The 27,779-nt window shown below is 45.1% G+C and overlaps 1 protein-coding gene across 1 annotated transcript in view; it reads right to left on the minus strand.

The window, feature by feature from the left end:
• WWTR1 (WW domain containing transcription regulator 1) overlaps positions 1-27,779 on the minus strand; it is a 119,687-nt gene that overhangs the window by 18,160 nt on the left and 73,748 nt on the right. Inside the window, exon 3 of the mRNA XM_044755246.2 lies at positions 4,349-4,551. Within this exon, the coding sequence (XP_044611181.1) occupies positions 4,349-4,551 (203 nt within the window). The remainder of the gene's footprint in view (positions 1-4,348; positions 4,552-27,779) is intronic.

The following is a 27,779-nucleotide window of genomic DNA, read 5'->3' on the forward strand; positions in this document are numbered from 1 at the left end:
CTGAATTCTAATTTCTTTTTTAAAACTATGAAGATACCAGGAAGCACACCTTCAACTGAGGCTGCTCTCTTTTCGAGGGTCATCATTTCTCTTTTGAACCTGAAGCTGCTCCACAGACTTTTGGGAAATTTAGCAAAAATAAAACTCGCTCTCACGAACAGCAGAGAATGTCTTTCACAAACATTCCTTCTCACAAGGTCTGGGACATGTGCCTGTTGAGAGCAGAGAAAGATCCGCTTTCCTAAGAAGGCTGTGCACTGTAGAGCCGGCCGCGAGCCCCTCGTGCTCACAGCGATGCCCTCCGCTTGGAGCACCTGCCGCATCCCGAGATAACTCATCCACGATCAGATACAAGCAGGTCAACTCTGCCGCTACAGCAGCCAATGCTAAACGGTAGGGACCAGTGTCAGCGAACCTCCTACTTCAGAAGATTCCTAATCAGAGGAGATACCAAGCCTCACTGGCCTTTTTGATTCTAATTCTGTAGCCGTTCAACTCGTCGGCCTGAAGGGCCACTGAAAAGAAATAAAGAAGCACCCTATGCTCACTTGCATAGATCTCTGAGCTGGGGTGTGTCTGGTCCCCACCTCGATAACGAAAGTTGAAGATGGCAACACTGGGCCCCAGGACGTAGGGAACAGTTTGAATTTACCCTTCTGGCTACCAATTTGGATTAGATTTCATCATTTTGTCTCCTCTGCTAAAATTTACGTTCTCTGAGGGCAGCCACGTCTCATTTATCTTTTTATCACTTTCCACTATATAAATGTTGGCTGAATAAAGGAATGAGGAGATAAAGGACAGAAGAAATGAAAAAAATAATTTTCCATCCTGAAATGAAGGTTCACTTTAGATCTGTAATCAATCCTCAAATCCAAGTGTTCATATCCTGGCATGATTTCAGTGACAATGAGTTGACACTTGAGCCCTTGGCATGGAGGGGGTGGAGGGGAGGTCAGACTGTGCAACAAGGACTGAGGAACTGTTTTCTCCCCAGCAACAGCATCAGACTGCATGCCTGAGAAATAAGGGCATGGAAGAAGGAAGAAGAAATGAAACTGAATATTTCTGTAGTATGTAATTTATAAGGAGCTATCATATATCTATGAATGATAAAAAAAATATACAGAGCAGTGATGAGTTCCCAAGAATCAGGGAATAAATTCATCTACTGACTCCTTCCTACGACAGAGAGAGCATAGGATGGGGCCCCTCCCAGAAATTCTCCCTCGGGCCGGCCCAGTGGCACAGCGGTTGAGTTTGCACGTTCCACTTCTCGGCGGCCCGGGGTTCACCGGTTCGGATCCCAGGTGCAGACATGGCACTGCTTGGCACACCATGCTGTGGTAGGCATCCCACATATAAAGTAGAGGAAGATGGGCACGGATGTTAGCTCAGGGCCAGTCTTCCACAGGAAAAAGAGGAGGATTGGCAGCAGATGTTAGCTCAGGGCTAATCTTCCTCAAAAAAAAGAAAAAGAAATTCTCCCTCGATAGAAGTGCAGGATGATCGAGGCCTGCTGCAAGGCAAGGACCCTGAGGAGACAGGCTGCACGACCAGGACCCTCGTGCAGGTGAGAGGAGAGCCAGGGGAACCACACACTGCCCAGAAAGCAGGGGACAGGCGGGCATCGTGGACTCTGCAGGACGTGGGGGTGGGACCAAACGAACAAACGGAAGTCAACAGATAATCTCCAGACTCAGCAGGCCCATCACTTTCTCCATCCATCATGCGTCTGTACCAGAGGCCGGAAGGCAGCTGAACAGTTGAGCCAAATGTCACTTTTACTGCCAGCCCATTGCCCTGCTCCTGCCCTGGCTTACACGCACATAGTGAGACAGAAAATCACCAGATGCAAGACGTGAAAACCCACCAAGGTGTACACATAATCCACAGCTGACAATCAGACCTCTTGGCAGACACCCCAGAAAACCATCAAGGAACGTTCCAACACCATTTATCAAATGGCCTTAAATAATCTCTGACACTGAGGAGCAGGCCGCTTCTGGCTAGGGAAAACAATCCTCCATGATTAAAAAGTCTCTTTAGACCTTTTTCCTGTATTCCACATAAAAAAACATCAGAACCATCCATGCTATCCCTTCTCTTCCTCCTAACTACAGACGCACCCGTGTGCACACAGTGTCAGAGCTGAAATGTGACCCTCTGTGAGCAAATCCGGACAGCATTTCTCCCTGTTGTCCTACACGGTGCAATCACACACTGTGAGGCAGCAAAATGCTCCCAGGTCCAGGCTTCTGGGGATCAGCCCCGAAGGAACTTGGTTGGCATTTCTCTAATATGAACCATCTATACTACACTCTGGTTCAAAGGCACCTACTGTTGGGATAAAGGAAACAATTTGGGGCTCTTACCCCCACCCCTTTGCAGAAATACTTTCCGTGGGAAAGAAGGAGGTGGAGCAAGACAAAGAGAAACACAGAAAGAGACAGAAACTAAGAAACAAGTCATTCTTTGCAGAATGGTCACAGCTTTGTGCAAAAAAAACCCCCCAAACTCATTAAAGTTCATTAAATAAAAAACTAAGAGAAAACTTATAATGCTACCATAATGCTGTTTAATTTACCCTACATTATAAAATAGAAAAGTTATTCCAAATGGAATTACTAACCAAAGACAGAAAACAATAACACAATTATTTTCTGCTAAGAAACATGATACCGAATATCTAAAAACAGTATAAACAACTGTTACCCTGAAATAACCATGAAAGTTCAGATGCAAATCTTCAGGGTAAAAAGCACAAGTGTAGTTATACGATAAGGTTACAGGCCTCACATTTAGAGGGCAGTTCAACTCAACAAGAAAGCACAATTTACATTCGCTTCCCTCATCTTCAAAGGCAACGTCTAAGAAACTACTGCAATTCATCATGTTTTTTAAACCTCACACAGGATAGATACTTTCTACCCTAGAATTTATTTGATGGGAAATACATTATTCATTTACAGAAGTCAACGTATATTTTTGAAAGTATCAGATCTAAGTAAAAGAAAAAAGTGTTTACCGGAACATCCCTAGCCACCTGCAAGGAAGTTCTCCAAAACAGTTAAAACTACTTATTTCCTTAAACTAGTGAAAGGAAGCTACCCATGTATCATGCTTCATGTGAGTCATAAAGTCGGAAGAATTAGAACAATAAACCAAAGCTTTCCTCCCCAAAATGTAGCCAGCAAAATTTATGAGGCCTAAAACATGGGCGACGTTGGTTTAGCAACACAGAAGAAAGAGTTCTGCTCTTGCACAGACCAAGCCACTGAAGCAGGGAGAAACTGTGGCTTCCTTCCAGGATTCACCTTTACTCATTTTCTGAAGTGCACGCACCGAGCCTGACCCAGCGGACACACAGCAACATTCTGTCAACTGAACGAACAAACGAACGAATGAATGAATGAATGGAGTATGGCGCAAAGGCGCCTGATCAATGCCTAGGCAGTTTTGCAGACCACTCTATCAGAGTCCATATGCAAACCATCTTCCTTTCTCTTTCTCCCTGAATTTTCCCTCTTTTTCATGCCCCATGGTAGATCAAAGATCGTTGAAGATTCTCTGTAATTCCTTCCACGGACCATCCCCTCTGCTATCTGCTTTAATCTGGGGGGGCTCTGTGACTTCCTACCAAGAGAATATGGCAGAAGTGACTTGGTGACAGTTTCCAGAACCAGACCCTAAGACACTAGCAGCCATTTCCTGTCTCTTGGAACATTCTCTCAGAGAGACCTAAGCTGCTATGTCATATGTGCCACTACTCTGCGATTGCCATGCCAAAAATGCCATATGCAGATGCTCCGGGTTTTCGTCTCAGCTAAACCCAGCTATCCTCACCAAGGTGCCACACACTTGGGTAAAGCCATCCTGGACCCTCCAGACCAGCCCACCCAACAGCTGAATGCCACTAAGTGACCTCAGTCATACCATGTAGTGCCGAAGAACAGCCCAGCTGACCTGCCCAAGCTCCTGACCCACAAAGTTGCGTGATATAATAAAACGGCTCCTGTTTTCAGCCAGGAAGTTTTGGGATAACTTCTTACACAAAAATAGATAACTGGAACATATTCTTCCTCTCCTTCTAAAGACCACCGGTGGAAGCCTAAGGGAGCCGTGCTGACATAGCTAGTCTTTGTTCTCATCAGCTTGGCTCTGAAGACAGTGCACACAGACGCTGGGAGAAGATTCTGGATTCTACTCAGGAGGTTTGGAGCAGAACTCTGGGCCTTGAATGGTTCTAGAAAAAGGTTTACCCTGATGGCTAGCAGCTACCTACCCACCAGCCTCAGTACCAAAGGCCATGGAGCCTCCGCCAGCCAGGCCCCATGGAAGGCCATACCTGCCTCATGAGCTCCTCCTGGCGCATTCTAATCCTCTCTCTCTCCATCTGGATCCTCTGAAGCCGAAGTTTCTGCTGCTGCTGCTGCTGCGTGGTCAGTGCATTGGGCATGCTCAGGAGCCCCGCTGGCGGGTTCTGAGGCGGGTGGTTCTGCTGGCTCAGGGCACTGGGTGCCACCTGCTGCTGGTGCGGGTGAGTCATCACTGCAGGAGGGAAGAGCAGAGAGGAGATGCATGAGCAGGGCCCACATCACCTTATCAGAGAGACCATCAGAATGCCTGTGCCGTGGAGTATGGATGCCCAAGATTCCTTCCACAGCACTTGCCTGTTAATCATTACTGTTGAAGTAATTATTACCTTAATTCAATTCACAGAGCTAGATACCAGCCCCACTCCTGACTCATCTACTCTCGGCTTTTGTGCCCTGTTAAAAATCTTATTTCACACCTTCCCTGTGTCTAGAGTACATTTTAAGCCTCTCAAAGAACACAGTGGCCAAAAGTAAATTCCACAAAGGTTACCACAACGTATGAGATAATTCACCAGGACATCTGGGGTGTGTGCACGTTCTCAGACAACCTGTGTGTTCACGGCAGAGCTGGGGAGGGCGTGTGGCCACAGACATGGAGCGGGTACGTGATTTCTAGGGTGGATGCGTGAATGGACAAGCAACACGTGAAACAAAGCCCTGGATCCGGGACCTCCGCATGAGCAGGACCCCATCAACACTTCATCAAAAAGGGCGCCCCAAAGATCATGAGCTCGGCTCAGGAACAAAGAACTGACTGAGAAAAAATGTGCTAGTTTCTGCAAAGGGAAAAATGAGTGAGGAAGAAATTACATAAAAGTGCTGTGTTTGTGATTAAAGGCACCAGAAGTGTTTTAAACTTGTTAAGGATTTTCCTTTTATCTGCATTCACCAACATTTTAAATTTTAGCATATAGTACTTCATTTTAGAAAAAACTGAAAAATCCTTTAATGAATTCTAAAAAAGTGCATTTTTAAAAGTGCTAATTTTTCTCAAAACGGTTTCCCAGTCAAATTTGCTTAACTTCTGCCTGGGCAATATCTTGTAATAATGAAAACCCTGCTTTTCAATCTATTTGTTCCTAGGTCAGGACCAAAGGCAACAACTTATAATTTTATATACTCACTTCATTTCTGAGAAAAAACTCTCAATTTTAGCTATATTTGGTATCATTACTGATAAAAGATAAAATTATTGTCATTTTACTTGGTCTAAAAGTTAAATATTTTAGATCTTCAGTTTGCTATGGACATCACGTGGCAACATGTTGATAACTAAATTTTCTTAAATGAATTTAAAGTAGCCTAATACCTATTAAATGTATATGTGGGCCCCACACACACACACACTGGAAAGACACTACCAATACTAAAGATTTTCTATAGAAGAATTGGTTTCCTCAAGAAACAACTAATTCCATGGCAGGAACTTCCTCCGGATGGGAGTAGAGGTGGGGTAAAAACATTTTTTTTAATTTATTTATAACTCTCTGAAATCTTTATTGGCGTTCCCCCTGTGCGAGGCACTGGGTTTGTGGTTGGGTAACTGGCTCCTGCCCTCATGGAAACTATGAGGATGTGTGAAGGAATGAGATGGATTGTGCTCTGTGGCTACAATGTTAGGCTCTGTAGGATCCTTGGAGATTATCTAGTCCATGCCTTTCTTTTATGGAAGAGAGACTGGAACCCTGAGGGGGGCAGGGCATGCTCTGGTTATCGGCAGGCGGGACCAGGTCCAGAGTTGGGGCCTCCTGACTCCCGGCACACCTGCCCCTGGCCACCCTGCCATGCCTTCGACTGAAGGACAGGAAGGTGGCTGGGCCTGAGAGCAGCCCTAGAAACATAGTTTGCTTCTGACCACAAGGAAGGACCCACTTAACCAGCAGTCATCAGATCAGGGACCTGGGCCCAAAGGTTTCGAACAGGAAGGTTCAAGAAGGGTCTGCATAGACTGACGACTCGGCTCTGTACCGAGATGCTGAAGGGGAAGGAAGAACTCTGGGAGAATTCCGCCTGAACAATTCAGGCCCCGCTTCCTGAATTAAGACCCCCAAAAGGAACCGGCCCCATCCTGAAACACAGGGAAGCTCAGTGAACGATGAGAAGAATGGAGGAAACCAGCTCAGCGTTTCTGACGTTCTAAGTTTGAGAACAGGGGAAAAAGCACAGTTGTGCTGATGCCGAAACAACCGAAATGAGCGTTTCATTTCTGTGGCTTGTTCGAGCACAATTACAATCTCAATTTGAAGGTCTGGGTGGGAGGTCAGGGGTCGTGCACACGGTGTGACAGGGAAAAAGCTCTTTAAATACAGATTCAAGTAGACAAAGTCCAGATATCCAGAAAGGCTAACTTCATAAGACCTCTTCCAGGCCAGGAGAAGGAAGCTGAGATGGAAGAATAGTGAGTGTTTCCAGGCACAGCCACTTCTGAACCTCCTGAAAAAGTCGGCTCCTATTTTTCTGACGTAACCACTATAGACAAAAAAGATGCCCAATTGTGTCTATAAGAGAAATGAGGAAATGGAATTTTTCTAATATCAGAAATCCCCACAGCAGGAAAAAGAAGCTTGAAAAGGTTAAATTTGGCGGGGGGGGAAGCAATTAAGAAGCTATTAACTTTATGTTTTTCTAAATCAGATACTTTGAAAAATTTAAAAACTGACTCCGGTCTGGCAACTTATTGACATGACAGAACTGGAGCAGGATGGCCTTCGGTGACTCGGGAGGACCGCCCGGTTAGTGTACCGGCCCTGCACTGGATTTACCCACGGAGGACTCTGTTTCTCAAGCCCACACAGCACCCAGACGCTGCTCGGCGGACTTCCTTACTGTCTGCACCCTTATCTGGGGCAGTCTAAGACTTGGCAAGCTTGTCCCAACCACGCCCTGCTGGTCTTCAAAGCCCCAGCCCTGACAGAGACACCCACAGGGAGGCGTGGTGGGGCAGCTGCTTCCTTCCACTTAAGCTACATGGGACCATTCAGACTAAACATCTCCAGTTATTAACTGTAGAAACTGGAAAAAAGTGGAGCTCAGACAATGTCTTTGTTTTCAAAGTAAAGCACAACACCCCAGCAGAGAAGCCTGTGTGGGAACACATACTGTAGGATCGTCTGGAACAGCCAAAGACTAAAAACGATGCCCACCCGGGGGGAGATTATGATCCATCACTCAGAGGAATTCCATGTGACTACTGCAAAGAATGAGGGAGCTCTGTAGGTACCTACATGCAACAATCTCTAAGAAACACTGTTCAGAGGGAAAAAAATCGAAGGGACAGAATTATATGCATGAACATGTTACTATTTGTAGTCAGAAGTGGGGGTGGGGCATGATACACACACAGCAAATCTCTCTAGAAAGATGCCTGAGGAACTGGTAAACAGTGGGTGCCTCTGGAGAGGAAACCAGGTTCAGGCGTGGGAGATGTTCCCTCCCCTCTTCTGCACTGTTTAAAGTTTTCCTACATGCATTTATTGCTTACGTAAAACATAAAAATATTAAAGTAAGAAAACATAAAATAAAACATGGTCATGTATGCATCAAACTCACTATTTTCTTGGTAGAGTGAAAGGAGGTAACCCCAAAATTATATGAAAAACAACATAATTGAGATGGTCCAAGCTGACGGCCCAGCTGGTGCATCCTCCTGTGGAGATGAGGAAAGCAAGACCCAGAGAGACAGTGCATGTGGTCATCAATGCTTGGGGGCCTAGAAGCCAGGTGTCCTGGTTCAACCCAGGTGCCCACGGTTCACCTACTCTGCTCCGTCTAGTCCTTTCATTTCCAACTGTTCCTGAACCTTCTCTGAGACTGGAGCTCATGAACTTCACTGATGGCTGAGGTTCTTTAAAACCATGGCTTCTGTTAGCCGCTCAGAGACAATGGGGGCAGAGGAGGCCCCAGACAGACATAAAGACAGAGGAAGTCCTCAGGAAAGCAAGGGAAGGCAAAACATCTAAATTTGTGATGAACAAAATACTCCTTGGGATACTATTCCAGAACATGTCAGAGAGAGAACAATAGTTCAGTTAAAAAAAAAAAAACCAAAGCAGAGTATCCCAAATTCGGTATCTGAGGCCAAACCAGTCCAGGGCAGACTGCCACTAAATGCCTCGGACGGCTAAAGACCTCGTGAGTTCTAGACTTTCGCTCAGCCCCACAGAAAGGGATAACCCAAACAGAAGATTTCTCCGCTGAAGCAGGAATGCATCAAAACTAAAGCAGAGACATCTTTTTCTTCCCCCTTCTAAGAGAGTTAGAAAACACCAAAAAAGACAAGCCCCCAGCACGTGAGGTCAGAACACCCTTTGGTGCAATGACTGCGTCCTTGGAGAAGGAAAGGGTCAACATGGGAATGGGACAGGGCACGGTGCCCATCCACAATGGACACGACCCTCCGGTTACTGCTGCCCAGGACAGTGTACACTAAGGCACCTCTGGCACTTTCCAGCAAACGCACTTGGCTGCTCCTTCTGCAAAGCCCCCAGAGCAGGCTCAGGGCCAGGAAGGTTCTAAGCCTGTACACATTTGCTATTGAAGAAGCAAACATGCAAGAGGTAAGGTCTCCCCTCCTGAACGTAGGCCTTTCCCAGCACCAGGGAACAGAGAGCGACAGCTCAAAGGGAAAGGCTTCGGCAGCCTCCCCAAGCCAGGAGCTGCAGACACGAGGGGCCAGGGAACCAGAGGCTGCCCAGCGCGCCGCCTGGAATGTCTGACAAACGTCTTTTTGGCCTTGGAGAGGTTCAGTGGCTTGCTTTTCTGTGTCCTGGGCTTGCTTCCCTCATTTTTAAAATAGACTTTGGTTACTTACACACACACTCACACACACACACACACTGCCAAGTGAAGAAAACAAAACCGTAGGGTCAGGCTCAACTACAAAGCCATCACGGGCCTGCATGGGGCTGGCTCTGAGTGGATTATGGAAAGGACAACCAGTGCGCCAATGGCTGGAAGCCACACCTCAGCCCTAGAAAGACACAGAAAGTACTTTATTCCCTTCAAATCCTTCTCTCCAATTCACACGTGAATCTGGGGAGGGCAAAGCAGGACACCTGTAGCTGGTTACGAGTTTCTTGTCTCGTTCTCAGCCTCCTCCCTCCTTTGACAACAAACTTCTCAGCTGAGGTATCTCTACATCAGGCACCTTGAGCTGAACTTTTAAAAAGACGTGGGTTTTTTTTAACACGTCAGAGGCACAATTCCACGTGAGTGAGTGAGTGAGGCCTCCCCAGGCCCTCCAGGGCTTTCCCTGCTCCCGCACCCATCCCCAGCGGTACTTCTGTTCTATCAGTAAGGGGGAAAGTCACGCATGTTGTTGACTAAGGTTCATCAGTTTAGTAAAAATATAACAGCCATGAGTTTTCAGTCATATAAACAAATGATTGAATGAATAAATAAGCGGGGGGAGAAGAGACAAATCTCCCGTACAGAATTCCAAATAATTTAATATAGATTCACTGCCCTCAAGGAAGGGGGGCAAAAACTCCCTCTCCTGAAGCGAGGACTGTGCAATGACGTCCTCCCTCGAGGACAGCAGCGAATCGGTGAGGGATGGTAACTTTACAGGAGGGGTCTTGCTATCAGCCAGGTGATCAAGGTCAACATCAGCAGGGCTAAGTCATGGCGATAAGATGTGATGAAAACGGCACTTTGCCTCTATGATCTTCCTCCCAAAAACCCACCATCCCAGTCTAAGTGGAGAAAAACATCAAATTCCATTACAGGGGAATCCTACAAAATTCCTAAGCAGCACTCCTCAAAACTATCAAGGTCCTCAAAAACAGGAAAGTGTAAGAAACTGGCACAGCCAAGAAGAGCTGACGAGACATGGCAGGAAAGGTAACACGGTATTCCGTAGGAGATCCGGGAACAGAAAAAGACATTAGGTCAAAACTAAGGAAATCTGAAGAAAGTACGGATTTTAGTCAACAATGGTGTATCAATATTGGTTCATTAATTATAACAAATGTAGAATACTAATGTAAGATATTAACATTACAGGAAATTGGGTGAGGGGGTATATGGGAACTCTATTCAATTTTTCTTAAAATCTAAAACTGTTCTAAAAAAACTGTGTGTGTGTGTGTATGTGTGTGTAACCACGTCTTCAACAAACACCAGGAACTGTGCCGGGCACTGTCTCTTCAACATTCACTATTAATTAGTTTTTATAGGGTATATAAAAAATGGGTAAATATTCAAAGAAAGCATGGTCTAAAATGTATTCCATGGGAGTAAATAGATATTAAGCTAAAACTTAAAAAAATAATAATAATAATAGCTGCTTCCAGAAGTGTTCCATGGTCAAATAAGATTGGGAAATTTTGGGCTAAACAGAGTTACAAGAATTTATTCTATTGCAGTATCTCTCAGAGCCTTTAATATACTAACAGAGACTTTCCAAGAGGGAAATATACAATGCAGCACTTCCCAAATTCGGAAGAGGAGTGTTCTCCTGAGTCGGAATACTGGGAAATACTGGTTTACTGTAACTTAGCAGATGCCTTGGCAGTCCTGAATTATGAAGTGAACTGAAAATGAATATTTTTTAAGCTCCTACTATGTGCTAAGTAAACTCTTTTTAACGAAGCAGCATGTAGGACGCAGAGCCAGAGAAGGGAACATAACCACTCACTGATGTTGAACAAAGTGGTTTCATGTGCCTAGAATTACTCACTGCTGTTCAAGATACAAAGTAACAGAAAAACGCACCAAAACAAAACAGGGAAAGCAAGGCTCATGATAGACATTGCCCGAATAGCTGCTGAAATTCTCCATAAGCAAATGCTGACTGAACAGGAAAATAAATTTCAAAGATAGCTTAACTTGTGTATCAGTTTTGACAGATGGTGAACAGAACCTTGCCAAATTAACTTTCATTCTATGTATTCAGAATAACCTATCTTTTGGTTTAGTCTTGTTTACCTGCTTCTATCATAAAACAACATTAAATGTTCCCAAGTGTCCTAACATCATCCTGGGAGAGTGGGAAGAGCTTAGAAGAGGCTGACTTACTGTTTTGAAAACCTGTGTGCATTCAAAGACACACACTTGACTTGGGATCCGGGAAATGTCATTCTCCAGGATGGAACAGGTGTCTAACTCAGTTTGATGTTTGGGCTAATAAGTTTATACAAATTGCATCAGAAACACCTTCCAGAAACCTAAACACCCCATGAGATGGGTGCACAAGAGCCCCTGAATTGGCGACGGTCAGAAGTGAAAGCCGAGCGACCACCTTACTGTCTGTCCACTCTACAAAGTCTGAGACTGAGAGGCTGAGGTCCTTCACAGAGGGCGACCACTCGTCTTCGTCTCCCGGGGCCTGAGGGGTTCCTGGGACCCTGGACTCCAGGGCTAGATCCGGGACAGCCCCAGGCAAACGGGGTGGTTGGTCCCCTGAGGCCTGTGCCCGTCCCAGGCCCCTGGGGCTAACTCAGGCAGGACCCGTTCCTACATCACCCTCGTGTGTGCCCTCACAAAGAGAAGCAGAGCCAGCATGAAACAATCACGTATATTCAAACCACAGCCGAGCTGCCTGATCAGCTCTTGGCGTGTCCTCCACAATTACAACCACCTGGGGGTCCTTTTGCACCCACAGTACTTGATAAGAGAGAGGGGATATTTCTCCTCCATCGCTCTGCAGCTTTTTGAGGAAGTCAAGCCCTGTTTCTGACACTGCAGCACTCGTAAACATGCATTGGTTTAAGTCTGAAAATCAGCAAGTCGTCCCTGCTGGATTCCTGGCTGAGCCGTCCACGCTCAGGAGCAGCGCTCTGCAGAAACACTGAACTGTCCCTCTCCCATGATTTGAACTCACTCCCCTCTTCCCGAGGGCTGGACTTGTGCTCCTTATAAATAAGATCCGGGAAGGAGCCAAGCCCCATTACCCCCCAGAACCGGCCCAACGATACGGCTCTTCCTCATGAACAGAACAAAAATAATCCAGTGCGTTTCACATCTGACTTGCAGATGCACAGGCTGGGCACTATACATCCCGTAAACTCAGCTTCAGGGTTTGTGGATCAGAAATCAGTAATAAAATGTCAGCATCATTTATGAGGAGATTATCGCCACAGACATTTTTTAATTTAAAAGAAACATAACAAAAAGGAAAAATCAGAACTGTGTCCCGCCCCCAGACACACAGACACAAGGCTTTCTCTTGAGGCCACATTTTCACTATCACTCCTGTAATTTTCTTTAAAGAGTGGCCCTGAGCTAACATCTGTTGCCTATCTTCTTTTATTTTCCTTCTCCCCAAAGCCCCCCAGTACATAGCTGTATATTCTAGCTGCAGGTCCTTCTGGTTGTGCTGTGTGGGACGCTGCCTCAGCGTAGCCTGATGAGCGGTGCCATGTCTGCAACCGGGATCCAAACTGGCAAAACCCTCCGCCCAAGCAGAGCGCACAAACTTAACCATTTGGCCACGGGGCTGGCCCCTACTCCCATAATTTTCCAAGTGGCTATTTAACAAATGCTAGATTTCTGGACTTTGCTTCAGCAGTAAGATCTTTCTCCAGAGCCCGACTGACGGCATGAAGCAGAGGCGACCCTCATGAAGCAGTTCACTTGAAGCAGACCTAGGCGTGGTGCCAGCGGGCGAGTGGGCACTTCTACGCGGCCCCTTGGCTGTCTGCTCTAAATTCCCTTGGCCTCGCATTCGCCGTGCTTTCCCCACAGGTGTTTTTCAACTCTTGTGTCAAAATATTAAACAAGTTTTTAAAATTTGTTGAACAGACACAGCTTTTTGAGACTGGATACTAACTGAGCCTAGCTTCAGCTCACATCCCCCTGAAATCCTGGCATGGGACCTTGGGACACAATTTAAAACCAATGATTTAGGCCAATTCTCTCATTTTAGAGATGGAGAAACTTGGAAGGTTATAGGACTCAGCACAAATCACGGGCATGGACTGTGACAAGTCTAGGAAGCCCAGGGAATATGCTAGAACGCCGTGGCTGTGCCAGCTGCACTGATCACCAGTCGCTGCCCTGTCCTGCCCACCCTCGGCCATCAAAATATAGTTACTAAGTTTGGTGACAAGGATAAGAAGTGTTTTGCATCCCCTATTGCATGACAAAGCTTAATGCAGACTAATTTAATTAACTTATTTACTACTATTAAACGATGAAATCCACATAAATCACATGTTATGATGACACCCTGTTTGAGTGATTTGGTTTTACAGAAAATGGCATAAGGCTTTGTTCTTCGGTCCCTAAAGAAAAGGACAAAATCAGATAACTTTGAAAAGTTACATTTCCTAATTCAGGGAGGTTTAAACAAGAAGAGCTGGTCCTCAGGCAATACCAGACCTTCTGGCTACAGTGGCTTTCGGGCAGTAATGATATGCAACTGGAAGAAGCCAAAACATACAGGTGTAAATCGTTTCTGACATATGTGCAGACCCAGCCACACCGAGCTTCAAAATTACCCCGCGTCAAGAGTGTCTGGTGCAGCTGCAGGTCTCTCTTCCTCTGTTTATGGGCCATCCATGGCTTAACTCATGTGCACTGGCCAATGTCAGGTGTCACGCAGGCCCGTCTGATGGAAAACACATGTCTAGGAGGTAGAAACAAAAACCCAGGCGCGGTCCAGCCTTGACTCAGTCACGACACAATGGAGGGAAAAAGGGCTGCAGACGCGTCTTCGCCCTTCTGTGTCTCTCTCAGCTCCTGCCAACAATGAGCCGCTTGTTTCTCTTATTTCCCAGAAACAGTATTAGCCGTCCAACAAGGTCAGCAAAAAAAAGCAGCTTTTCACTTCAGGGTGCATTTGGTTCCAAAAATCTGTAAAGTATTAAACCAAGAAGTTGCACTACCCCAACTTCACAGTGAGCCCTTTATTCCAATTCTGGGTGAGAAGAGCTGTAAGGAAATTTCTCAGCCGGTTCTGCTGATAAGGCCCAGGGCCTGGGATATATGTGGTTCAGCCACACTTTGCCGGTTTCACCGTTTCAAGCCTTAAAACCACTTCCAGGTGACCCAAAACCTGACAGATGGACCTTCAGTTTCCCAGACGCCCCCGGCTCTTCTGGTTTCAGACATGTGACCCAAGCTGCATTTACTTCACAGGAAAACCTGAGTTGTTCACATCAGGAAATGCTTTTCCTACTTGCGAAGCTGTCTGCCCATCCGAACAGGAACCTAGTAGGCACACCAGCACGCGAGTACCGGACAGCTCGGCTCTGTGTGCGGATGGAAACATCCGAAACACTGCTTCTTACATGTTCCTAGCAAATGCGCTACCTCCAATATGTATTTTATTGGCATTTAAAGGATTTAGACATCAGTTTTCATCATTAAAATATATGCAGAACAAGCTAGAAAAGAAATCACATCTGTCTGGCGTGTTGATTTCTATTGGATCCTTTTGCTGTAAAGAAATCACATTTCTCCCACCTAAAGCAGCACCAGGATGTGCTCCTCAGAGTCCACGTGATTTCTGGGATCTCTCAAGATTTATCAAAAGGGGCCTGTGGCAGGAAGAACATCTATGAAGCTAATGAGTTTAGGCAAATAATGACCTAAGTTGGGAAAAAGAGAAAATTGGCGCTTCACTGTGCTGCTCCACAAAGTTATCTTTGTGTCTTTGAATTTAATTCCATGGCCTGGCAATAGCAGCAAAACCAAACCTGCTTTATTATCTTCAGACAATAGGTAGACTTTCTTCCCAGCAGGAAATGGAAACTCTGATTCACGCATTTATTTTCGTTTCAGGAGAGAGTTTACTGTAGCTTTTTACTGGTTAGCTTTCCCGAGTGATTTTCAAACTCCTCCAGGTGCAAAGAGTGGCAACCCAGCCCTAAACAGAAAACGGGTCGACAGCTGCTCCCCAAGCACTGGAGAAACAGCGGCAGTGTGGGCCGCTGGTTTCTAATCTGTTTTCTTTTTATAATGTGCCATTTTAGTAAACATCTTTATTATTTAAAGAGCTCACACAACAGACACTCCAAGAGATAGTCAAAGGGCTTGAGCGATGTATGAAAGAGAACATCCCATTAGTAATCAACATGGGAAAATTGTCAGCTCCACAAGGAATCATAGAAATGCAAATTAAGAGCTATTTTTCAGCAATCAAATTAGCCAAGATAATAACATGATACAGCGTTTTGCCAGGACTTCTCAGGAAAAAAACGAAACAAGAATTTAACCAGGGCTGGCAGGATTAGGAAATCTGGTAAAAGTATATGTCAAATTTAGGGAATTTGTGTATATACGCATTTTGAGGATCGTTCCCTAGATCTTATAGGATTTCTAGTGCCCCCTAAAGGTTAATTACCTTTGAAATGAAAAAGTACGAAAATACTAATAGTGGTGTCTGGATGGTAGGACTGTGGATGAACTCTTTCCTGTGTTCAGTTCATTTAATCATTCGCTCATCAAACATCTGCTGAGCCCCATGGAGGCATAGGAGGTGCTGATTCTAGTGCTGGAGAGACTGATGAACAGGATGGAAAGGCCCTGGCCTCCGTGAGGTTACAGTCCAGTGGGGAGACGGACAATAGCAAATACACAGCATAATTCTAGGGACAAGGGCTTTGAACAAACAAATGTGGAATTCAGGCACATGAGTTAAGGAAGGCCTCCCTGAGGAGGTGATGTGTGATCTAGAAAAATCCAAATGAAGGGCAGAAATCAGAGTGGGGCCACTCTGGGCTGAGAGACCGGAAGTGCGAAGATCCGAAGGTGGGAAGGATGACCTGTGGGTTCGGAGTCCCTGTGCAAACAGGGAGGCCGGCATGGCAGAGGAGCTGAGATGGGGGGCAGCCTCGCGGCTGCGTGAGCACTGAGCTGGCCTCTAGCCAGGGTGACAGAAGTCTCCGTTCGGTTCACTGCTCATCCTACGTGGGAAACTGCCAGAGTAGTTCACACACTGTGTAAAGTAGAAATCCCGAAGAAATGCAGCGCTGGAGAAGGGCTGGGGTCCAGTCCTGGGCCCAGAGGCTCCGGGCCGTCGTCTCCCAGCCCAGGCTGGGAGGTGGGGACCACTGCGAAGCGGTTCAGGCTCATCTCGGGGAAGAAAAGAGCTCTGGGGTGGGGGTAAGGCGGGGCAGAAACCACAGCAGCTCCACTTTAAACACTTATGAAAGGAGACTCAGGTCCCAAACAAAACAAGGCAAAAACCTATACCTCCCAATTTTATTGGGGATGGTGTGCCAAGGGATTCTGTTCTTAAAAACAAACACAAAAGAAAACAGGCAACCACAACAGCAGCTACCATCTGGACTTTCTCTTTTACCCTGGAATCAGACTGGGTGCATGGTGAGCCCGTGCTCTGGCCCCGGCGATTCCAGGCTGTGCCGAGACGCTGCACCCACCTAGCGAGCAGGGGCTGTAGGAAGCTCTCTCGAGCACCCCTGGGCGTCACTTCGGGGAGATACTCTGAGGACTGTCCCCTAGATCACAGTGTCTAGATCATTTATGGGGAGTCGGAGGGAAACCCTCTCTTAGGCATCTATGCCTGGAAACACTATGTTTCTCCCCAGCACCAGGTGAGCCTCTGCCTCCGGGACACTCTGACTCCTGGGACTGAACGTGTTGTCCTCTTTGCAGGAGCCTCAAGTCTCAAAACCAAATCTGCAGCCACCTCGAGCACCACCCTGGGCCTGGGGTATGCATTTTTCTCCCTGACTTTATTATTTTCTCAGCCACAGTCTCCCTTTACTCCAACTTAACTCAATTATTTATATGTCTCCTTTTGAATGATGTGTTTTATAAGACACAAGAGTACAGAATAAATGGAAGGAGGTATCGCAGGTTCATTGTAAAACTATATCTCTGTGTGTATAGCTAGATACGTTATTTGTCAGTTAAATGATGTTCTGTGAAGCCTAACTGAGCATGCTGGAAATGGCATTTGTGCGTCACCCCAAGGAGAAGGGTCTACGTGACCTGAGGACACACCTTGCAGAGACCTGCTGGACCAAAAAGCTTTTCCTCATGTCACATTGTCTTCATGCAACATACTCATTAGAGGAGCCAGCAGACCCAGGCACACTGTGCCCTCCACCCACTGTCCACAGACGCTCCCTCAGCCCTGAGAACAGAGCCACCATCACCCACTGGGACGAGGCGACATCACGAGCCTCCTGATGGGATGTGGTGAGAACACCATACCACTTCCGTGGTGTTGCTGCCAAAAATGTATAAGCCAGATTGAAATCACGAGGAAACCCAGACAAAGCCAAGTTAAACAACAATCTACACCACGACTGGCTGACACTCTTCGAAAACGTCAAGGTCCAGAAACACAGGGCTGAGGAATCGTTCCAGGTAAACAGAGACTAAGTGGACAGAACAACTAAATGCAATGGACGCTCCTCGACGGATCCTGGACCAGAAACCAAAAGAGCCATTGAGGTCATTATGCTGGCAGATGAAGAAATTTCAAATATGGGCTGTGGATTAGACAACAGTATGGTACCAATGTTAAATTTCCTGATTTGGGTACCTATACTGTGCTTATGGAAGAATATGTCCTTCTAGAAAATACAACCTGAAGTATTTAGGAGCAAAAGAGCATGATGTCTCCAACTCAGTCTCAAAGGGTTCAGAAAAAAAGAAAAAAAAATCTCTATACACATGCAAGGAAAGAGAGAGAAGCAGATGTGGTGAGTCAGAAACAATTAAGAAAGGCCAATCTGGGCAAAGGGTGCCTGGGAGGTCCCTGTCCTGTACTTGAAACTCTTCCGTAAGTTTAAGATTATTTCAAAATAAAAAGGGACACACACAAAAAACACAAAGGGAAAACTTGCCTATACACATGCTAAACTCCCTGAAGATTGAAAATTCTCAGTCTGGCAGGGTCCTGAGAAACTGCACCCCGCACGGGCCATTGTCCTGGGGCGTTACCTACCGTTGAGAACCACCCGACTGAACAATGGCTCTGAGAACTGACTGGGGTTTGGGGGCAGCACCCTGGCCGTCATACATGCTGCATGATTCTGAGACCTCACACTCACCATTCTTCCCAGCCTCCCCCCTCCACCCCCTACCCCAACTGTGATTTAGAAATAATTCTGGGTGAAGGGCGTCAAAAGGCACAAAATTCCAGTTATAAAATAAATAAACCATGGGGATGTAATGTACAGCATGGTGACTATAGTTAACAATACTGTATTGCATATTTGAAGGTTGCTGAGAGAGTAGATTTTAAAAGTTCTCATCATAAGAAAAGCTTTGTAACTATGCGTGGCAATGGAGGTTAGCTAGACTTATTGTGGGTGATCATTTCCCAATATATACAAATATGGAATCACTATGTTGTACACCTGAAACTAACATAAGGTTGTATGTCAATTATATCTCAATGTTTTTAAAAAAAAAGAGAAAAAAAATCTCATTTTCAATAAATAGAGAGCCTGGGCAGACAGGACAAAGAGGGGCTCTATGAGCCTGGTTGGGGAAGTCTTTCAGAAGAAACAGTCTGGACAACTCATGACAAGACACTAGTCTACAAGAATTACAAGTTTTCTTGGAGGAACCTAGGCTCCAAGACAGTCAGTTGACTGTAAAGCTTGAGCCCCTGTGTCGAAAGGCCCCCACTCCCAGGGTCAGAGCCGCAGAAAGCGATCCACGTGGGCCTTCCTGACAGAAGGGAAAACAGACAGGCTAAGAGGGTAGAGTCAAGGCTGGATAAGGAACTAGCAAATGCAAACAGAGGGAAGTCTGTTTCCAGAAGGAATGTCTCAGGCCAAAACCATGCAACTGTGATACAGTTTGGACCCTGGGATTCCCCTAAACTGCAGAGAAAAAGCTGCTGTGCTTGAAACACAGAAGACGACACACGAGCAAAGGAGACCTGCGGACACGGAGACGTGGGGGCTACACGGGACTATCCCTCGTTTGCAGTGTCTCAGGCAGCAGCAACAGAAAAACAACATTAACGATGGAGGCCAGCAGCCCAGAAACTTCCGTGTGCAGCTGCCCTGGGCGTTCAGTTTGCTAGACTCGGATGATCCAATTCCATCTGGGGAGGAATTAGAGTTCCATTCTAATTAATTCAGGCATTATGGCAGTTGACAAGGGTAGAAATATAATATTTTTCTTGATATTTAAAGTGTGAGTTTTGAAGCAGCTAAATGAAAGTCTTGAGAGCCAGGACTAAATCAGCCACGTTAAAAATTTTTTTTTTTTACTTTATTTTTTTCCAGCTCTGCAAATATTTATTTCTTGGCAAAAATGGAAACTCACAACTCAGTCTTCCCTCGTGTCTGAGAAATATAACACTGGAAGGGGAAAGGACGAAAATAATATGGAATAAACACATGCCACGTACTGGGACGCAAAACAACTTCAAATGAAACTTCCATCCACGGCTTAGTCAAAAACATATGGAGATGCAGCTGAAAAGCAGGGCCAGTGGGAAAGCGCAGAGCCTGGTTAAGGACACTTTCTGTGGCAACGTTAAATCATTTCTTGTAAAGGAAAGTAGCACCCTAAACAAACCCCCGACCAACACACACAGTGGATCCGCAGACAATTACATGTTTAGTTTGATCAAGGCAAACCATGTCAAAATTGTGTTTTTTAAGGAATTCTTACACTTTACTAACAAACATTCCAAAGAACGTGGAAAAAAAGAGAGAATTAAGGTACAAAACTTTATGCACAAGAATATGTACTGCAACATCACTTATAATGATTTAAAAAAAAGACTCAACCTACATGTCTTTCAATCGAACAACTGGTGAAATAAATTATGTTATAGTCACAGAATGGAATACTGTATAGCCATTAACATGGTGTAATGGTGTATAAACAGAAATATGCCAAAGTCCCTTCAGAACTTCAAAAAGTGTACAGATTAAACAATGAGATTCCAATCTGTATCTATCAGAATTATAAAGACTACAAAGCTTGATAATGGACTTTATTGACCAGAGTAGTAGAAAGAAGCACTTTGATACACTGCTGGTAGGAGTGTAAAGTGGTGTAAATCTTTGACCCAGGAATTCCACCGCTGCAAAATTATCCTGTACATAAATGGCATATGGAACGAGGATTTATGAACAGCAATGCACAACACAGCATCATTTAACAATAGCGAACAATCAGGAAAAAAGCCTAACTATCCAGCCTGGGGGATGGGTTAAATAAATTGTGGCGCATCGATAGAGTGGAACATTACATACTGCTGATGAAGATGAATCCATCTATACATACTAATTTAGAAAGCTCTGTAAGATATGTTAAATTTAAAAAAGACATAAGCGCCCAAGCATGCATACGTCTGTAGAGTATTTCTGAACACTCAGGAAGGAAGTAGCAGTGGCTTCGCTGGGGAGAAGACAAGGGCCAGGGGTCCTGTTGCAGAGGGGACTGACTTCTCATGAATACTCTTTGGAACTGTGTGACTTTTTTGCCATGTTTGCGCTACTTTTCCAATAAAAGCAGCCAATCCAAAAATATTGTAAAAAAAAACCCCAAACATTTATTGAAATGGAAAGAGGCTCATGACATATTACATGAAAAAAGAAGCCTACAAAAAAGAATGTGGAGGATTTTTTCAAGCTTTTGTGTTTACGTTTGTATTGAAAGAAGACAAACACATGAGAAAATGTTAGTGTGACTTTGAATGTTCAGATTACAGTGTCTTTTTATTTTCTCATGTTTAGCTGATCAGCATTTTCTGCAAGGACCAAATAGTAATTATATCATATGAGGGAAAAGAACATTCTTGAATCTTGCTGCCTCAAATATGTTTAGGGCCTTATTTTTCCCTGCCTTTTTTTTTTTTTTTTTTTCCAACCAGGGAGGGGGTGATCTTTTTCCCTTCAGCATTTAATGAACAAAGACTATGGAGGCTTTTGTTTTCCTGGCTTCTCTGACGGCATTATTTTCCTGACTTCATCACAGAGAATTATTGAGCCAAGCATGGCAGAACAGCTGTCTCTGACCACCAGCAACTGCAGGACACCCAGGGAATAAATTTAGACTTCCAGAAAGGAAGAAGAAATTGATCTTCCAGCTGGTACCAGGCGGGGGAGGTGATGGTCACACACAGGCTGGGACAACATCACCCGGGGCCCCAAAGAGATCCAAGAAAAGTGTCCAAATGTCACTCGGCACTTAGCAATTTGGAACAAGTGGCTGAATGACAAACCATCCCAGAATCCCTTTGCCTCAAACCTGAACTGGGTGAAATTCTCCCCAGTAAGGAAGTTCCTGAGGGCGAACAATTAGAAGTCAGCCAGGAGATAGGACTAAAACTGTCAAAATTATTTTTAAACTCTCACTAGAAGCCCACAGCTTGGTGAAGAGATTAGACTCCATTAAAAATAAATAAGTAAATGAAGGTAGTGCGCACAAAGAGGGGACTGAGGAAGAGCTTGACCTTGGCTGTGACCTCCTTCCTAAGAGCCTCCCTAAGGGGCTGTGCTCTTGATCAGGGTATGAGGCGCCCCTCTGGAATGTTCCATGGGTTTAGGCGTGCAGAGGCCAGACTCTCTGGCCAACTCTCCACAGGAGAGTTCAGGGTGGGCTCACACAGTGACCCTGTGAATCTAGGTAATACAGTTCGACAATCTTGAGCCCAAAGTGCAACGTTTCCCCTCGTTTTTGAAGCTTACTCGGTATGACTTTTTCGCTGGAAAGTGGCTTCACGTACCCAGGGCTCGTGTGTACACTAACACCAAGTGCCAAAAGGACAAATGCCAATGCCACAATAGCTGTCTATTTCGGACAAAGAACCCAGTCAAAAAGTTGGCGAGCACACTCAGAGTTCTTCCCAGGCAACTCAAGTTAAAGACTGGATGTCTGAGTGGGTTTCTGCCATTTGCCCTAATGGCACCCTCCAACCACTGTGCTGAGACACACAAGTCTGTAGTGGCCCTACACCTGGCAGATGACCAGAGTCACCACTTGAAAATGGCGCCCATTCCCAGGCCCGCCCTACATCACCTCAAGCAGGGTTTCCCAGCCGTGGGGCCTGGGCAGCATCCCTCCCAGCAGCAGCCCGTCACTGCCCTTTGGAGAGCAGCCAGGCTTTGGATTCTGAAGTTGGACGCTCAGCAGATGCCCCCAAGGACCTGACTAGCGCTAGACCAGGACCCCCACCTGGAGAAACGCTGATCTTAGAGACTAGGGAACGACTCATTTGTCACACGCAACCTCAGTCAACTGCAGGAGTTGACGATTCATGGTTGTGTCTGTATTACACACAGGGCCTAGAGCCATCTTCCTAATGCCCATCCTCCTCTCCCATCATAAAAAGTTCAAGGCACCAAGCGGTTCTCCTTTCTTTTTCTTTTGGCTATTATAAAAGTGATATAGCCATATTACAGAGCAAAAAAAGGGGATCACCCTAATCCAAAAGCCTTATCATAATCATTAACATTTAAAAATACATAACCGATTTACTCAATACATTTACACTACAAAATGGTGCACCTGAGATGCATAATGCAGTAGACTAGGGGCTAGAAATACACAGATAGAGAGCAAAGCCTGGTGGAAAAGAGAATCTACACAACGTCTTTTTGAAAAAACAAAATTATAATCACAGCATAAACAATTTGCCTGCTTTATAAAATTAGACTGATAAATAAACAGTTTTCTATGTGCCACATAGTCCTTTTTCTTTTTCTTTTCCCCCCCCGAGGAAGATTCTCCCTGAGCTAACATCTGCTGCCAGTCTTCCTCTTTTTGTATGTGAGCTGCTGCCACAGCATGGCCACTGACAGACGAGAGGTGTAGGTCCACACCCAGGAACCAAACCCGGGCTGCCGAAGCAAAGTGAGCCAAATGCAACCACTAGGCCACTGGGGCTGGCCCCCACATGGTCCCTATAACTATTATTTTAATGGCTACAAATAAATTTATTTCCACATTGCAGGCATTTAACTGGGGGGAAGCTATATTATAAATAATGCATCTTTGGGTACAAAGTTTTCCAAAGTGTTCATCTAGCATACTACTTAGGAAATTTATCTTGGAGAATATTTTCTTAGGAAAATTGTGGCATAAAACATTTTTTCATGTCTCTTGAGACTTCTTATCAAAGAGATTTTTCTACCTAAATTTCACATACTACAATCTACATCTCATCACCTAATCTTAATACATCCAGATAAATGACCACTGATCTAGATAAGAGATTCATCCACATTAGGATAAATGGGTTCCACTCTTTCTTCACATACTATCACATCCCACTTTATTGCACAAGAGGAATTGAATCAGTTAATTTAATAATTTATTTTCAGTCCAATTTCACCTATTCTTTAAAGTCTTAAAAGAAATTAACGTAATGCATCTTCCTTTTGGAAAGCCCAAAGAAGAGTAGTCTTCAATAATGTTGATTAAATAAGAGTGAATTTTGACACCTTCCCCAAATCTAAGAAGAAAATAACACTGATTTTCTATGGTGTTTGGAAACTTGTTTCTTCTTTTTCTAATCAAGGAAAAAGAAAAAACAAAACATTTTTCTAATCAGAATCTCTTCCCCTTTCCCATGCCCCCCGGTCTTCCTTCCCTTCCACACACACCCACTGTCCACCACAGCAATCCTCCCAACGCCCCGGCCCTCCGCCCGCCCCATCGAGTGTGGGGATCTTCAGCGTCTCTGGGTTTGTGTGTGGATGTGCTGTCCACATTAGGCTAATTTATGCTGCAGAAACCACAAACTTCAAAAAGTAGTGAGAACATCAGAGTTGGAAAATCACAGTAGCCAGATATATCTGCCATGAACTCACCACATAAATTTGATTAGGGAAAAACCACTGGAAAAAGAAAAAAATAAGATAGCCTACGTATAATTCCAACATTTAGCAAACTTTCAGGATACCTTTCTACATGCATTAAGCCACAGTGGGCCGAGGTGTCCCTTAGCTGTTTTATTTGCTTTTGATAAAATGTTTTTAAGTGTCTTTGTACACTTCCTAGAGGAAGAATGAGCCAATTGAGCAAGTGAGCACAGACAAGACCCTCCCTCTCGTCTTGAAAAGCATGCCTTGCAAAAGAGAACCCACACATGTGTTTATAATTTGAAGTACAGATCAAGACAGACCTGGAGGACTTTGGCCTGGTGGATGGCACTTCTTCAAAGGGGGAAGTGTGTCTGTGTGAGAGAGATCTTTTAAAAATTCCTATAGCATTAAAAATACACTCTGGCTGCGCTTTACCAAAAGTTTCTGAACTGGCGAGGGCTGGCAGTCTGGTGAAGCTGTTACACAGTCTTTATTTTTCCTGTCCTGTCTGGGAGGATGCTGGCAGCCCAGGTGGGGGCCTCCTTCCAACAAAGAGGTCCGTTAATGTGTGACAGGAGCCCGGCACACCATGGTTTACGATCGTCAGGATTCTCCCTAAACAGGCAAAATTGCCTGTCACTTTCTCTTGGCAAAAACATTTCAAAATATGAGGATGTTTCAAGTTGGCGCACGACTCCAGTACTGGTGTGCTGAGAAATGGGGAGAGCGTGATACTGTCACACCTGCAGAGGGAGTGACAGCCTTCACGTGGCACTGCCGGTGTGCCTGCCCCTCACAACCTCCCTCTGCGGAGGACCTGAGGGGGCTGCAGCCACTCACCAGCTCTCCACCTCTCGCAGCTGCTGTCTGGGAGGGCTCGAGGCTATTTTCGCAGGGTGTAAGCAAAAGTGCCCGAAGGACAGAAGTTGCAGGCACGGTGGCTGGGGTTCTCTGAGGGAGGAGCACACCACAGGCCCTTCCTCCGAGCACAGAGGAGGGGCCAGACAAACGAGGGAAAGCCGAGCCACCAGACAACAACAGTGACAACAATGCATTTCTCTGGGGGCTTTGTCTACCAGGCCAGGTACCAAGGCTCGAACTACCGAAACACTCAGAACAACTCTCATGAGGCAGGTCCTACCACTGTCACCATTTTATAGACATGGCAATGAGACTCAGAGAGGTGACAGACGAACACAACTGCAAGTGCCCAAGAGAAACCCAGCTCTGACGCCCAGTTCTTCCCAGTAACCACGCCTCGCAGAGGGCCCCTGCCCTTCCCCAGCCATCCGCATCCCCATCCTGACACCCTGGCTGATCCCCCGAGCAGGCGCATCTCTCCCCAAGCCCGTTGCTCTATGTGTCATAATAGGGCCTATGCAGAGTCTTTATTTTCTGTTTCACTTTTTTTCTTCCTTCAAAAAAATTGAGTCGGTATAAATAGTAATTAATCATACTAAGGACCCACTTAGAGATCTGAGGTCCTATCCAGGTTGCGTTATGAAAAAAATCAACTTTGCCATGTACAGTAACCGTCCCCCTTCACGGCGTGACATAAAAGTGAGGATTCCAAAGAAGGTGTCAGCCCCACGTGATCTGGCTTCCACCAGGGGCAACCTCTCCTCTCTACTGTCTGAAGTCCTCTGCGGTCTCCCTTTCTGCTGTTCCCTGGGGAGTACCTCTGGGGACTCAGCCTCAAAGGTCACCAACCTGCTCAGACAGAGTCAAATTGGATAAAACCTAACAGAACCTCCTGCTTTGGCAACTACGAAAACGAAAATTTCAGTGAAAACTAGACCAACTTGGAAATGGTCATTCGAAATAAGGTACAAAAAAATGTGTTTTGCATTTTTGCCCTTCAGAGTCTATTTCATCTTCCTCGGGCATTTGGAAGTCAGCAAGTTTGGACACACGACACACCTGCCATCCTACAAGAGACTCCTTGTCTCTGGCTACTGATGCAGCTGACGAAAGCAGGCTCCGTGTCTACAAAGCCACTCACTCCAGGACGCCTTGAAGAGACGAGTCTCTTCTCTCCCGAGTAGACTATGGTTTGACTTACAAACCACATCTCGGGAACAGATCTACTGAAGAAACGCGATACACCCACTGATAGGAAGTTTCCTGGAGAAGGGGGAACTGAAACAGTTCCACCAGGGGGCGCTCTCCTCACTGACAGTAATAAGTAAGCACATCAAATTTAAAGCCCTTTGCACTCTAACCAGCCCAAAATGAATCTTTCTTTTTTCCTTTTGAGCTTTTATGATGAATAGAGAAACTACCTTCAAACCTAACATTCCATAATTAAATAAAATATAAAACTTTCCTTTCCACAAAGAGTAATGATGATAATAAGGAATAAACCCTTATTTATAGCTTATTATGCGCCAGGAACAGATCTAAGCACTCTATCACATACACTCATATCATCTCCTCAGACTATAAAAATAACCCTCATTTTACATACAGGGAAACTGAGGCACACTGTAACTTAACAGGGTCACCAAGTCAGTAATGGGTAGAGCCAGGATTCAAATTCTGACCGACTGACTCCCAAGTCCACGCCCCCAACCTTCAGGAAAACACAGCATCCAACAAAAGGAGATTTACTGCCGAATGGATTCAGCCACGTCACTGGTTACATCAGAGCTCTAGAAGCACAGCACATTAGCTTATAAAAGCCGCTGTCTGCAGCAATGCTATGAACTGTGTCTTGATATCATTTTCACGTGTACATGAATACCTCCCACTGAAGGGGACATATCACTGAAGTTCACCTATTTGTCACCTACACTCCACTGAAGGGACCAAAATTCTAGATTTAAAAAGGAGGAGGAGCAGGATCTGTTCCGGTCAAAAGGTAAAAAGAAAAGAAAAAGCAGTTGATGTAAAACAGACATAGAAATTTTGAATGCCATTCAAACTACTGCCTTTATATATACACACACATGTGTTTCTATCTATGCTAATGTACACGACATTGGTCTAGTATATATAGTATACATAAAAACACTGATGTCTAAAATAATGAAAATAAGATGCCACATTCTGAATCTTTAAAAAGAAGAAGAAATAGGAGGAAGAGAAGGAGCTGCTCTTTATGTTTTTAAAGATTATAATAAAGAGCATAAACCACAGCAGAGCTATAGCTTCAAATAAAATATTCTGAGTAACTCATTTATTATTAGAGCCACAGTGAGACTCTCCACTATCCCCGGTCTTGGGAGCTCACTCTGCATTCCCTGTTCTATTTCCAGCCTTGGGACACATCTGTGATGCTCTATAGGCTAGCAACACACTTTGTAATGGGCACATACTCAAATATTGTTGGAAAAACCCCAGAATGCATGTCTTGAGAAATTTACTGCTCCAATTTGTTAGAAATCTGGAAAGTATTTTATTCAGCTCCAGGTAAACTTGTTTCAGATATTCAGATTATAATTCCTTTAGATATACTTTAGCAGCAATTGGTTGTGTGTGTGTGTACGCACACACACAGGCACACTTATGTGTGCCTTCAGGATCAAGTTTCAAGCATTCAAGGCCCTTTTAACTTAGTCCACTTCCTACATGTTGCACAATGTTTAAGAATTAAGGTAAGTACATAAAAGAGCATAAGCAAGGATATTCACTCCAGTATTGTGTGTCCTAGCAACACACCAGTAACACCTGAATATCCATCAGATGGTGCTTGTTAAAGAAA

The sequence above is a fragment of the Equus asinus genome, chromosome 21 (genome assembly GCF_041296235.1).
Source record: "Equus asinus isolate D_3611 breed Donkey chromosome 21, EquAss-T2T_v2, whole genome shotgun sequence".
Lineage (NCBI taxonomy): Eukaryota > Metazoa > Chordata > Mammalia > Perissodactyla > Equidae > Equus > Equus asinus.